At 33.4% G+C, this 15,833-nt stretch overlaps 1 protein-coding gene across 1 annotated transcript in view; it reads right to left on the minus strand.

Annotated features, from left to right (window-relative positions):
* The window catches only part of LOTGIDRAFT_185931 (hypothetical protein), a gene marked incomplete at its 3' end in the record, with an annotated part of 39,157 nt that extends 27,861 nt beyond the window's left edge, over positions 1–11,296 (minus strand). Inside the window, exon 1 of the mRNA XM_009048988.1 lies at positions 11,145–11,296. Within this exon, the coding sequence (XP_009047236.1) occupies positions 11,145–11,266 (122 nt within the window). The remainder of the gene's footprint in view (positions 1–11,144) is intronic.
* Between the last annotated feature and the right edge of the window lie 4,537 nt (positions 11,297–15,833).

Genomic DNA, 15,833 nt, shown 5'->3' on the forward strand with positions numbered 1-15,833 from the left:
AAACGTCATTGGCATTGGCTATCTATTTGTACTTTCATATTTGCTGTCCTATGTCAACTTCCGNGTTTTATAGTCGTTAGCAATTTGAAATTTTGATGGCGTATATCTCTTGATCTTGACCTTTTTACACCTTTTCCTTTACAAGATCAAAGGTCATTGACCTTGGCTATCTGCTGATACTTTCATTTGTGAGGTCTGACGTCCACTTCCGGTATTACAATCTTCTAAAAAATGAAAATTTCTCAACTTTACACCGTTCTTGCGCTTGATCTAATTATCGTGGAAGGTTGATTTTTTCAGGTTCTTTTGCATTTTGCTACATTTGCAAAGTCCCACTCTGTGCCACGAGTGGCTCTAGTTTTTTTTTTTTTCAAAATTTACACACCTTCCTGAGCCTAGACTGCAGTAGTTGCAGCAACCATTCAACTTCTCTAGACCTTCTGTAGTGGCAACGTGTTCCTTAAATATATATTGGAACATTTTTGCAAAACCGGAAGTGCCACAGTTCAACATGTGCAAAAAGTCGAAAATCGGCCCTAGAGGGCGTATTTTTGCGTTGATTTTCTGCGGACTTTTATTTTTAGAATGTGTCTGTAATTTCTGATCTGATAGCACTTGCAGAATTACGAAATTCGAAAATTTGTCGCTCACTTTTTTCGATCAAATTTTGCAATTTTTTTTGTTTTTGCATCGATTGATCTGAAATTTAATGTGCAAAGGGGTATCACTAAAGTAAATAATATGTAGTTGTGAAATATTTAACTTTATTTCCGGTTTTAAACGGGGAATCAATTGAAAGTACAATCCACTTCCGGTCGAATAACTTCCGGTGTAATTGTAATAGGTCAACGAAATTTATGCTGTTCGTAAGTAAATGCTATTACAAAAAATTGAAGAAAAAAAAATCCAGACCGGAAGTGATACTTTGGTCGCCATATTGAAAAAACACACTTTTGTAAATTGAAAAATGGGGCCTCTATGAAGAAATGGGCGTGTATAATTTTGATGTGTACGTAATCTACAATCGATTGCCAACAAAAACTAGGAAGCCGATTTTTGAATTTCGCTTTTAATTTTTTGCGACTTCCGGTTAAAGTTTTTGCAAGTTCTATCTCGTGACCTTGACCTTTGATGACCTTGTCCTTTATAGGGTTAAAGGTCATTGACCTTGACTATCAGTTGATACTTTGACATTTGACCTCCGACCTGTACTTCCGGTTTTATAGCGTTCCAAAAACAGCCAAATTCGCAACTTTGGACTGCTCTAGCATATGACCTAAAGGGTCAATTTTTTCGGATTCTTAATGTGCTTCCCATGCTCTTGCCAGTGATATATAACAATCGTACTTTTAAAACAAAATTGAAATTCTTGATTTTTTCAAATTCGAGTGGTTTTTTACCATATTTATGTCTCTTTGAGCTTGGTGTATGTATATCTTATGATCTACTTGATGTAGAACCTTGAAATTTGGAACACAACTAGACATGTTGAATATGAATTCACTTATGACAAAAACGTTGAGGTGGGCGTGGCACATCCGGGTTGAATTACTAATTGTTTACATTTAGAGGAAGGGGCATATCTCGCATAGGATATTGTTCAAAAAGGGACTTTGAACACAATTACCTCATCCTTTTGGCTAGTTTGTGTTAACAACTCAGTTATTTCAGCTTTATAGTTCCAAAAAAGGAACGGGTTTTAAAATTTCCATATTTTCAATTTTCGATTTTGACCTTTTTTGACTTTCGTTGACCTATATCTTTTGACCTGCATGATGTAGAAGCTTGACATTTTGAACATAGCATCACAATTTGAATATCAGTTAACCTATGCAAAAAAAATTGAGGTGGGCATGGCACATCCGGGTTAAATTATTCATTATTGACATTTTTGGCCAAAGGCATAACTCCCAAAGAATACATTTGTTCAAAATGGAACTTTGCTCACAATTAAGACATCCTGTGAGCCACTTTGTCTTAGAAGGTTAGTTAGTTCAGCTCTATAATTCAAAAAACAGGTTTTGGAAATTCACAATTTTCCATTTTTGAACTTGACTTTTGATGACCTTGACCTTTATTGGGTCAAAGGTCATTGACCTTGTTTATTAGTTTATGCTTTCATATTTGACCTCTGACGTCTACTTCCGCTTTTATAGCTATCCAAAAACATCCGAATTCGCAAATTTGGACTGCTCTAGCTCGTGACCTAATTAACTTTGAGGGTAAATTTTTGAGGATTCTGAATGTGCTCATCGTGCTCTTTCCAGTGATATATAATGCAAAATCGAAATTTCTGAATTTTTGAAATTTCGGTGTTTTTTTTACAATATGTTAGCTTCTTTGAGCTAGTTCTATGTATTTCTTATGACCTATTTGCTGTAAAAGCTTGGAATTTGGAACACAACGAGACATATGAATTGACGTATGACAAAAGAGTTGAGGTGGGCGTGGCACATTAAGCTTAAATTACTTATTATTTACATTTTTATCGGGGGTATAACTTGTACAACATACATTTGTTCAAAACAAGACCTTGCACACAACTACCTCACCCCTTTGGCCATTTTGTGTGAAAAGGTCAGTTGTTTTCGCTTCGTAGTTCAAAAAAAGGAACAGGGTTTGAATTTTGCATATTTTCAACTTTTGACCTTTACCATTGATGACCTTGACCTTTGTAGGATCGAAGGTCATTGACCTTGGCTAAAGATTTATTCCTTCATATTTGATGTTCATCGTCAACTTCCGGTTTTATAACGTTTGTATTTTCAAAGTTTGATGACTCATATCTAGTGACGTTGACCTTAAATGACCTTCCCCTTAACATGGTCAAAGGTCATTGACCTTGGAAATCTAATCATATTTTCATATTTTATGTCTGGCTTCAACTTCCGCTTTAACAACCTTCCAAAAAAGCGAAATTTTCAAAATATTTAACTGCTTTAGCACGTGACCTAATTGGCCAAGAACGTTGATTTTTTCAGATTCTCTAGCAGATTGGCACAAGAGCAAAGTGCCACTCAGTACCACGAGTGGTTCTAGTTTTTATCTATGATACCTTTTTCTAGGAGTCTTTTTAATATACAATTTACTTCATTAAATTGTCTGTGTGATCGATGTCCTTCCTTCATTGCCGCTAATATTATTTGTAATCTATTAAGTAGTTCCTCGTTGTCGGATAAAAACGTTATACCTTGTCCAGATACCATATCTTCGAATTCGTCTATTTCTTGTATGATTGGATTGTTGTCTTCAGCATAATCACCCACTTAGCAACTTCATATTCATCATCATGTTCAATTACTCTTAAATATAGTTTAACTTCTTTCAATCTATTTGTTTCGGGTCCCGACTTTCTTATTACATCTAGAAATTTTGAGTATGCTACCGAATCCTTATAATCGGCAATACCAACATCCTCCCCATTCATTAAATCTATTAACCCTTTTGTTAATGTTAATATAAAGTCTTTTGTATCGATTTTGAATTGTGGTGAATTTGGACTAAATCTTATTCTAAAACCCCTAATCATCAACGATTGGTGAAATGCTCTTTGGTAAATCTGCTTTAGGGTTTGAAAAAAGACGATTTGTATCATCTAAGGTCTTTATTATAATAACACCATATTCAATCGGTTTGGGGTGATGAGGTGTGGGTTCTATATGAGGTGTGGGTTGTAAAGCTAATTTCGTTGTAATATCCTCGTGAGATTTTGATATTGGTTGAAATAGAGTTTGTAAATTTTCTGTTAATCCAAGTTGTTGTAATTTGTTATTTTCAACTTGTGTCTTTATTTTATTCTTAGCTTTGATATATTCTCTATTTCTTTTTAAAATATTATTCCAATCGCTACTCATTTTTAAAAAAATAAAATTAACATATGTCGATCATAACTCTTTCACTCGCAGGTTTTCTAGTATTTACAAATACATATCCATGATCATCTGGATTTCTCCATTGAGCATTACAAATCTTTTTAATGTAACTCTGTCCATTCCGTGATTTATGAATTTGAGATAAATCTTTATCGTTTAATTCAAATAATATAAAAACAATTTTTTTCCAATAAAGATAGAATCCATCCCGTAAAAAGATTGGGATTGGTATATGCAGTGACAGTTGTGATGTCTTCCTTTTGTGAAGAATTCTTGTTGAACAGTTTGATTTCTTTGCGCTACGCAGTCTTCAAACAATATTAAGTTCTTCCAATTGCTATCAATATTAGACAAGTTTAGATCATTAACATTTTTCGTAAGAAAACTTTTATATCCGTTGGATAGAGAGATGGATTCTTTGCTTTAATGTAGTTATCTATGATATCTTTTATTTCCACTTCTTCGTTTTCTTCATAATATTGAAATATGTCTTGAACATCTTTCTTTAGTAAATATTCTAAAGCTTTGAGAAATTGATAATACGATTGCTCTGGTGTTGTTGTGTAAATATATAATGAATTAAAATCTAAAAGGTTTGGTGTTGTCAACATGTTAAAAGTGAGATGAGTTTTCCAAGAACCGGAACTACCGCATATACACATGAGCATTAGGTTACTAGGAAATATTTCTGAATGTTTAAATTTCTTTCCCATTTTTATTATTTTATTTTGTTCCAAAAATCACTCCATCTCCTTTATACTTTGAAAGATATATTCCTTCTCCTTGCGTATGTTTTTTTTAAAATATTCCATTACTCTTATGTTTGACTTTGACTTCTCCGGTGTCAATTTCTTTCCCAAATCTTTTTCCAAATTCTTTAACTGTTCCTAATATATCTGCCAATCCTGAACCTTTTTTTGCAGTAGCTGCTTTATGTGATTGCTTTTCCATTTCTAAATTTTGTCTGTGTTCTTCGCCAGCTGTTACTGCAGCTGCTTTATCTTCGTTGGCAGCACGTTCTCCAGCAGCTGTACCACCAGCTATTCCACCCACCGCGGTAAGACCAGCAAATATCAAAGGTAGGGAAAATAAAAATCTGTGTTAATTTGTGTCTATATCATCTCTGACTTTACAATATTTGTATTTATCAAAAAGTTTTTTAGTTATTTTGATTAGTTTAGTTACCATTACAAGTTATTACAGTTGTTGAAGCTGTTTCAATAGCTTCTATTATTTTCTTGACTAAAGTTTCTGGCTTCATTTTTAAGGGTGTATATTTTACTCAATTCTTATCATTCTTCTATCAGCTATTTTATTTAAATGTTTTGCTTCTTCGAGTAGTAAACAATAACCGGTTACATCGCCTTGTGTTTTTTCAATATGAATATTTATGTTTACTCCTGTTTTGAAAAGATCTTCTCGATGAGCTGATAGATCAAAACAGAAGATTGGATGGTTAAGTGCAAAATCTACATATTCAAACTGAGGTAGATTTCCAAATAATTCACACATATTTTTATAGTTTCTATACAATTCATTATAATCCTTTGTGGTTGGATTAATTGTTAAAGGTTGGTTAGGATAATTATCGTTGTTTAATCTTACTTGAAGATATGGATTAAAGGATCTAGAGTTTGGTTCATTGCTACTCTAAAGATATTATTGTTATTCGTCTGTAAGTCTGGTAAGTTCTTGAAACCAACCATTAAATATCTTGCTGGTTTAATAGTGTTAGTGATTGTCCATGTGGTGGATTCTCCAGTTAAAGTCATGCTACCTACCGTATTACGATGAAGAAAAGCTATTTCAATATCTTTAGTTAACGAGTTGAATATTCTCGTTTCTACTTCAATTGATGGTGTTATTGCGGGTATGAAAAGTTGGAGATTCGTTATTTCTAATTTTGCATCTGAAGCATTCTCTCCAAAGAATATCTTATCATCGTTGATCTCTCTTTATAGATGAATTTTATATGGTAACCCTATGGAAACCTTTCTGTTCCAACAGACCGAATAAAGGATATAATTTCCAATTTACGTAATTACCGCACCTATTATTCTCCACAACATTGTTATACTGAAGTACTCGTTTTTCGAATCCATGATAAGCTGCTCGTCCTACTCTTTCTATTGTGTTTCGAGCAATAACTCTCATTCTAGCTTCATCCGCATCGTTTGAAACACTTCCATCACCAACATCGGGTATCCAGCCTGAAAATGAATCGAAGTCTTTAGGATATAAAACTGTTTTCAACATTGTGTCGAATTCCCCAGGGTGTTTAACTGTTTCTATCGGATTTGAACCAGCTTCCAAAACCATCTCGCTAAATAAAGATGGAAAGAAATTGTTTTCTAACGTTGTATTTGTTTGTGGTACACGATTTTCATTGGGAGTTCCATCTTTAATTTTGAAATCACATCTGAAATAAGCATCTTAAAGAAGCAACCAATTCGATAATGAATTAATTTCGAAGGTAATCTACCACCATCATTCAATTGGGATTTAGAACCAACAGTTGTTGAGATGATAATATAATCCTCTTTTTTTCGAATCGGATCGTATAATTTATAGATTGGGTCTAGTATTTTATTTGCCATTTTTAAGGTTTAAAAATTGAGTAGAAAATTGTGATCTGTTTTTCAATTTGAGTTAATTTTAATAATGATATGTAGGGTGAATAGGTTCTTTTTTTGGGTGGGGGTTGATGGAATGTAGGAATTGATTGAAGGTGTTTTGGTGTAAGAATTTATGAAATGTAGGGTGTTTAGGTTTTTTTTTGGTGTAGGAATTTATGGAATGTAGGGTGTTTAGGTTTTTTTTTTGGGACCTTTCAATATGGTCGCACTTTCCACCTGGAATGGGGAATCCCTTTGCGACCATATTGAATGGTCTAGTACTACTGACAGTTTACCACGATGAAATATGCCAACTTTGGACTTATTAACATTACTTTCAAGATTCCACGAGCGACAACACTGACTAAATTTATCTAAAAGTGTTTGGAGTACTAAAACAGAGTTTGCAAAAAGTGCCGTGTTATCAGCGAAAAGCATAAATAAACCAATAAATCACAAATTTTTACATAATGAGAATTGTCATTATCATGGAGATCGTTGATAAATATCAGGAAAAGCAGTGGTTACTGAAAAATTGATTCGCCAAAGAACCGTTGAACCTCTCAATTGAATTTATATCTTGAAATATGGATTTGGCATTTTTATAATTTTACAACTGACTCCCAGGGAACTCAATTAAAGTAAAAGAAGTTTTATGTTAAAATAGTCGAAAGCCTTTTGATACGCCCACATAAAATGGGTGGTCCATCCGTCCACAATTGATCGTAAACAGTCTACAAGGCACAATTCTTGATTTATTTCAACGAAACCTGGTATGGTTGTTTGTGATCACCCAAGGATGAACCCTATTGAAAATCAGAAAAAAATCGAAACATATTTAGTATGAGTAATTGCCCTTGTTCGTAACACTCAGGCGCAATTCTTGACGGATTTTAAAGAAACTTGGTATGATTATTTGTTATCACCCAAGGATGAACCCTACTTAAAATCGTTAAGATAAAAAAAATAATTAGTATGAGTTATTGCCCTTGTTCTTGAAAACGCGTTCAATTTTAGAATGTTAACACTCTAGAAGGCACAATTCTAGACGGATTTGGACGAAACTTGATGTGAGTGCCTTCAATCACCCAAGGATAAACCCTATCGAAAATCAAAAAAATTGAAAAATATTTAGCCCTTGTTCATGAAACCGAGTCTTAGTAATCACCCAAGGATGAACTCTGTAGAAAGTCCGAATAATCGAAAAATAATTAATATAAATTACTGCCCTTGTTTTTGAAAACTGTGTAATTTTTGGCTCGTAAACGCTCTAGAAGGTACAATTATTGGCAGATTGTGACGAAACTTTGTGTGAGTGTTTGTTGTCACATATGGATGAACCCTATTAAAAAACCGAAAAATTGAAAAATAATTGGTATGAGTTAGGCGTTCAATTTGTAGCACATAAACACTCTAGAAGGCACAATTCTTGATAGATTTTGACAAAACTTGGTGTGATTGTATGTAATGAACCTTAACGAAAATCAGAAGAAGCGAAATATATTATTGCTCCTGTTCTTAAAAATGCGTTCAAGTTTTAGCCTGTAAACACTCCAATATCTGGACAGATTCTGATGAAACTTGGTAATATTATTCAGTATTGCCTCAAACAGTTCAAGAGAAGTGTATGTCTGAAGGATGAATATTTCATACTGGTAATTGTTACTGCCAAATATTTTTATTTAAAATCAAAGCTGGCAGTGGGCGTATCTTTTAAATCAATACAGGCACATATTAATTTCTTTCTATTGTAAAGAGAATGACTAATTATTCTATCGAGAACACATTTTTTATTGCATCCACCATACTCCTATGAGCCTTAAATCCGAGTTATCCAGGAGCTCGTTAGTTTCGCACTATTTGGTAAGTCGGCGATTCAAAATAGTTGAAAACAATTTAGCAAAACACAAATTCCGCGGCCATGTTGGGGTCACCATTCTTTGGCACTGAAACTCTAATACTACTACACCAAATTGCCAGATAGCATTCTGAGTCGAAAATTATATTGAAAACCTTGCGAAAAAAACGGAAGTAAGATGTCCGAACTTTCGATGAACAATTTTATCTTGTGTCATACTTCAGTTTTCGAATGGCAAACAAAACCTCTGCGTGTTCACAGAAAATGAATCTATCAAGATTTGTACACGTCTTTAAGAATCTGTTTCTACTCCGGTTGAATTTAAACCTAACCGTTCTACAATTAATATCAAAAATTTCAATTTAGATGAAAAGCGTCGAGAATTATTACATATGTTTTGTTTGCGACCGAAACATGATACCGAAATGTCATAAAATAGAGAAATTATATTCCCAAAAAGTATGTCAGTTGCAACTAGCAGAATCATCCACTAGCTGATTTAGTTTTAACAATGGATAATGATTGACTGAATTAAGACCTTTTAGAATCCCACTTAATGAAAACAGTTCCATGGTTTTTGGGGGGGACAATTCAAGTTCAAAGTTTCAGGATGATAGTCAAAACAAAAATATCATGCACAGTGGTTTGAAAATTCTGTTACATTTTCAACAGTAAAATTGGATAAAAATTCAAAAGAGATGGGATCCACTAACACATTATCAATGACACTGGAATAGAATTAAAAGTAAATTTACCAACATTTTCATCCGACCCCAGTCGGCCATTCACAATCAAACAACCAATTGATTTACGCTAGACAAGTAGTTTTCTACCGAAGTTATTGACGACAACATCCCCGAAAAATCTATCTCTATAAGTTACAGACAAGTCACAACAATCAAGAATGTTGATCAGGTACAGTACTGGTCCTGCTATTCAGATCACCACAGACGATAATACTGCCCAACTTTTAGAATTCCAAACAGGTTTGTTGGAGCTCAATAAAAATGTCAAAATCACACCGACTGTGAAAAGAGCTGGATTAAGGAGGAATGAATGTTAACGAACATGATCACTAGAGATATTAGGTTGAGATACACTACTGACTTTGATTACACACAGACCCCAGGACCTTTTCAGTACCACAGATAGAGAATTTTCCATAGGATACTTAGCAAATACAGCTAGTTCTTCACATATTGCACCGCGTTTACCCAAATGGAATGCATCACCGCGATTTTGTCACTGCCCACCACGTTTCCGATAAGAGAAGAATGTCATACTTGATAATATGATTAAGAAAAGAGATATCATCAGCCAGTGATTTTAGGCCGTTAATGTTCCATACAGCAAATGACATCTTCTGGTTCACCCGTGGAATGTGCTAATCATTGCCACCCGACAACATCGTACCAGTTGAAGCTTCCCTATTATCGGTAGCGGATGTGACTGGTCCAACATGTCTTCGACTGTTTGTGAAGAAATCAGTTATCTTTGAGACGGGTGTTGATGTGGAAGATGGTCCAGTATTGAACGATAATTTGAAGGGACCAGGCATCACGTTTGAGACGGGGTTAGCCACTTGACTTGGCGCTCGGATATCACTTGAGTTAGCTTCCCTCAAGGGAATTTGATTTGGATGAGGCACTGAAAAGTCTAACAAAGGAACAACAAATTTGGCGGTCAGACTCAGATTCTATGGTTACTATCTTGTTCTGGGGGGTTTTTGATGGAGATCCTCCCATCATAAGTCTAACAGCTGTCAATCAGCTTCTCTTTATGGAGATCACGCACCCGTTTGATGATAATTGCGCGATTCCTAGTCAATGCCTCATTAACGAAAATCTTGGAATTTGTAACCTTTCAGATTCGACTTCTTACTAAATACCAATGCACTACATCTCACAATTATAGCACGTGGTCGATTTTGACTTCGATAAATATCGTATAAAGTGATATGTACATTGTAATGTTAACTACAGTGTCCATCTTATGATTACTAAAATAAAAGGCTGGGGACTTCAAAACAGATGTGAAAACTGACCCACTCTTTGTTTACGTTTGTCTCCAAAAAATTACCACGTCGATAATATTCACCAGATCCATCTACAAATTATGTCAGGACAGTGGAAATCTTATCGTAATGCACCTACTAGTATATCACTAATGAAAATAGTGAATATTGTAAAATCGATAAATGAGAATAAAAGTGTAATAAAAAATAGTGGTTTCATGTTCTGTGTATCCAGTAAAGTGTATTCCTTACATTCATAAACAATCGTACATTGACTTTTCAAGACATTTACGTGTCGTATTTATATTTATAATGGTCGTGATAGAATCATTGTTTCCTATTATTTCATCACCTATTTTTAACACATACATTTTCCTCAAAATCTAATTGTGGACAATTTGATTTTTATTGCGTCCCCCGGAATGATGTAGTATGGTGTTAATATTCATTTGAGGAAACAGATGGAATTTCATTAGGAATAAAAATATAATATATAAACAATATAAATTAATAACTCATTTAGACTAAGTTCACCAAGAGTTCAATATGCAGATACCATCATTAAACCATCATCGCCTTTATATGTTTTACTTATTGGATGTCATTATTGTCTTTCATTCTTGGTCATTGATTGTATGGTAGTTTAGCGTGAACAGAATTAAAAAAAAAATCATTTGCTTAACAATGCATGATGCTATTGCAATTTTTTTTACGATTGCGATGCCACGCGAAAAAGTATTCAATTCTTGAATATTTTAAACATCAGTTTTTCAAGTAACCCTTACCTCACACCTGCATTATTACATCTTGAAACCATATCTCTGAAAGCATTTTCATTTCCACTTCTAGTGACTAAGTTATAACTGACAGGCTGATACCGCTCCCACCACGGTCTGTATGGATTCATTACAACACGATTTTCATTTGGTGGTGATATCTATGATATAAAATTCAATATTATATTATCACGAAGAAAAATCATCATAGAGAAATTTTGGATTTTATGAAATATCAAATAAAAAAAACACGACATATAGTCTTTAGAAAGTTAAATACAAATACAATAAAAGATAATTTATTACAAGAGTTGAATTCACAAGAAAATAAACTTCATTGGCAAATTTTGAATTTGAAATCGAACGAGTTTTCAAGAACAAGGCCAATAACTCATACTTATTATTTGTCGATTTTTTGATTTTCAAAAGGGTTCATCATTGCGTGATTACAAACCACGATTCGTCAAACTAGTCACGAATTGTGCCTTCTAGAGTGCTTACGATCAATTGTGGCCAGACAGACGGATGGACATGATTGTTTGTCCATATCCGCCCATTTCATGTTGGCGTATAAAAAATGACCAATCTAATTAAAGTCTGACGACTTTTAGATGAAATTTCTCTCGGAGGTGGGCAGTGTACACTCATAGTAATAGCGAACCTAAAGATATTTCTCTACTACAGATTTAATAAGTAGAACCAAATGATTATTATATATATTGAGACAGGAAAAATATCTTTGTAAATATAATGTTTTAAAACAGATTGAACTCGCACGTGATCAACTGGAACCGACATATTGCCAAAAAAAAGAATTGTCAGCGAATATATAGATTTCAGTGCACTAAACAGGTTTCAAAATGAATTGATTTCTTTAATTTTAAAGCTACGAAACAGCCAATATAGCATCCATTTTCTCAGATCAGTTAGACCATACTTTTCTATATTCCTGATCTTGTACCACCTGAAATTCCTTCTTGATCATTCTGATTTTATTAATCGACAAATTAAGATTTTCTACCGACTGTACTTCCGAATCAACATTTTTACCAATAATACGACTTGTATCAGATAGGAATGGATTCTGATGTATGTAATTCGAACAACGATCTAATGCTCTGAAACCACAACAATAACCCCAGGAAAGCTTTGTTACGAAGAGTATTGTCCCTTTATGATGCAAAGTTGACAATTGTATACTTTGCGAGTTATTAAAAATTTCAAATACGATAGATAATTGTAAATCAAACCCGGGTGGGCGACGTCCACTCCATATATTTGTTATGTCTGCTATCTTGAGCACAAAATTAAATTATGTTCAAATTTTCAAGCGTCTACATTAATAAGATTATGAAAAAAATATTCGTTGTTGTATGTTTAAAGTTTGAGTTTATACGGCAAATCCAAATTACGCCAAGTTACTGTAGAGACGTCAAAAACATGTTGTCGTAAGTTAATAAGAACATGTGAAGAGCTCTTCAAAGTTAAAAATTGCGATTTTCAAACGCTTGGGAACCAGAAGTTAACATCGCTTGAAAAAATTAAATACATTTTGGATAGGTCTAGTCAGGGGCGACAACTTTTGTGCTGGTCACCAAAGGTCAAGGTCATGAGATACGGGCTTTGAAAATGTTGGTCAATATTGAAAATAATCAACCGGAAACAACTTAAAAGCACAATCGAATTAAATAATCGGCTCCTACACGATTGATAGGAATCGTCCACTGATAATATAGACATTAAAATCCTGAAAAATTGGATTTAACATGAATCCCAAAAGTGGTTTTATAGCAAATTTAGTCAGCTTATCTAATATTTCCGGGGCGAGCCTTATTATTTTATATCTTTCATGTTGCTAAAAGAATATTTCAAATATCTATAAAATTCTATGAAATTTCAATTGTCAATCTACTAACGACACGCTAAATAAGAGAGATGATCATGTCAGATAATGTGTTCTGACCAGAATTCTACTATACAAAAATATAATCAATTGCAAAACAACGCACTGCAAGAAAGCTTACACTTAAATATATCAAATAATAAAATATTTTTTATATTCAACTGCAACATCGTGAAATTCAACAATCTAAAATAAAGTGATAACGGAGGGGTAGTTACTCTGAACATCTCTAAAGTTTGTCATATCTTATTCCTAAAGAATAGATAATTTTACAATCTCATCAAAATATGTGTCATATATTTGAAATAAAAACATACAAAACTCTGTTTTCCACACAGAAACACATCAGAAGAAGTAATAGTGCTTACAGATTTACAGCAACTACTAAATTTCCAGTCCGCCATATTGGATATTCGTCACTGACATATTTTAGCGATTATAGGAATAAAAAGCATTTCTCCCCATTGTACACCTTAATATGTTAGATTGACATCTCAGGACCTCAATGGCACCAACTATTGCACTCATAATTCCAAAGGAGACCATTGGAAAAAATTGGCCATTTTTCAATATCCATATTTGATATTCGTCACTGGCCAAAGAAATGTTGACAACTATGTAATGATTCTATTCAGTACACGACTTTTTTGAGGTTTTATTTGAATAAGAAATTTTTGGTTTTTTGATTTAATTACAACCAATCCAAAAAATTAGTGTATCCATCGGCCACAAAAATTGACGAAGTGTCAATTGACCAATGCCGCATTTGAACATCCGGTTTTGAGGCTTAATTAGAGTTAAATTCCTTTGATAAGGAGCAATTATTGATTTATATTTCCGTTAGTTTCAGTGAATTTCCGGATTATGTAAATGAAGTAGGTCACGTTAGTAGAATATGAACTCATAGATTGGTCGCATTTTTTCCCCATTCCATTTCATTTCATTGGTAAAATGCGACCAATCTATGAGCTCCCCCAAAAAAAAGACCTAAATTCTCTACATTTCATAAATTCTTACAGCAAAACATTCTACATTTCAAAAAACATCCTACATTTCATAAAATTCTTACATTAAAAAAGACCAAAAAACACCTTCAATCAATTTCCTACATTCCATTAAAAAAGTATATTAAAAATACCCTTATATAACATAACATCCTTGTTTCGCTTAATAGCCTCGTTTTAAATAATGTTATTTTTAGTCTAGAAAAGGGAGATAACTTTTTTTTTTGGAAAAAACAATTTCTTCGTTACATTAACTCATTTATAAATAGGATGAGTTTAATTCTAAAACACGAACAACACAAATTCGAAGAGTATTCGGGCGACGGTATCTTTTCATCAATATTTTCTCTAGGATCAAAAATAATTCCAAAAGTAGCTAGCTTTGTCTCAAACAACAAATCACTCATTTCAACCGGAGCGAAAGCCGTCGGCTCAATCGTATAAGCGACGCAGTGAAACAATCTAACGAGTTGAAAGAATTACAGCTAATAAGAGAACTTCAAAACAGGAGATTAGATGAAAGGAAAGGAAGAGGTTTTAAATTTCGGGGAAGGGAGGGTTTGATTCTCCCAAATGTACAGGCCTAGCGTCTCCCACGCTCCAAAAACTTATTTCGGTTCAGGAAATATACAAAAATCATTGGGTTATCTTCCTGGATTTCCATGGGCGAAATATCCCGGAGAAAAACGTCTTCCCGGTCATAATTATACCGGTCCAGGTACTAGGTTAGATCTGCGATTAGACGAAAACGATAAACCCAAACCAGGGGAAGAACCAGTCAATAGAGTTGACGCCACTGCGCTTAAACACGATATTTTATACAGAAACAAAGACATAAACTTCAGACACGAAGCAGACAGACAAATGATAATCGAATTTGAAAATATTCCAAATCCAACTTTCAAATAGAGAATGCAAAGAGCATTAATCATTAAACTGTTAAAAGCAAAGATAAAATTGGGCATGGGATTAGCGGATGAAATTCATAAAGAATTTAGAAAAACTAAAATCTTTTTTAAAGTAAAAGTGTTTGAAAAAGATGAAATATGGTCAGCCGATTTAATTCATATGCCAGTCGAAAGAGGATTTAAATATTGCTTAACTTTTATAGATTTGTATACGAGATATGTATGGGTTATTCCTTTGAAAAACAAAGCGGGATTATCAGTCAAACACGCATTTGAAACGATTATGAAACAATCTAACCGACATCCAGAAAAACTGTGGGTAGATAAAGGAAGTGAATTTTATAACAAAATTATGAAATCTCTGGGATTTGAAGTTTACAGCACGCATAACGAAGGTAAAGCTGTAGTAATAGAAAGATTTAACAGGACTCTAAAAAATAAATTATTCAAAAAGTTCACGGAATTGAAATCTCAACAATGGCTTAAAATATTACCAGAGGTTGTAGATGAATACAATAACAAAATTCATTCATCTATAGGTGTTATACCAACAGAAGCCTCGAGTAATCCAAATATTATAAAATCAAATAACGAATTAATGAATTAATGAATTAATGGATCAAGACAAAGAACAAATCCATAGGAAGGTTTTATCAAAATGAACTTCAAAAAACCGACTTTTAAAAATAAATGAATTTCTCGAAGAGATGTAGACAAGCATTTTCGCTTTCTTAAATATACTTATTACTAGATAAAATAAGTAATGTGAAAAGATTCTTCAAACGTCAACTAAATAATAAAAAATTTGTTAATGATACTAAACTACAACAAGAGGTACAAAGATTAATAAGTTTTATTCAAAAAGAATTGGTCAACGTTGCGA

The sequence above is a fragment of the Lottia gigantea genome (genome assembly GCF_000327385.1).
Source record: "Lottia gigantea unplaced genomic scaffold LOTGIsca_13, whole genome shotgun sequence".
NCBI lineage: Eukaryota > Metazoa > Mollusca > Gastropoda > Lottiidae > Lottia > Lottia gigantea.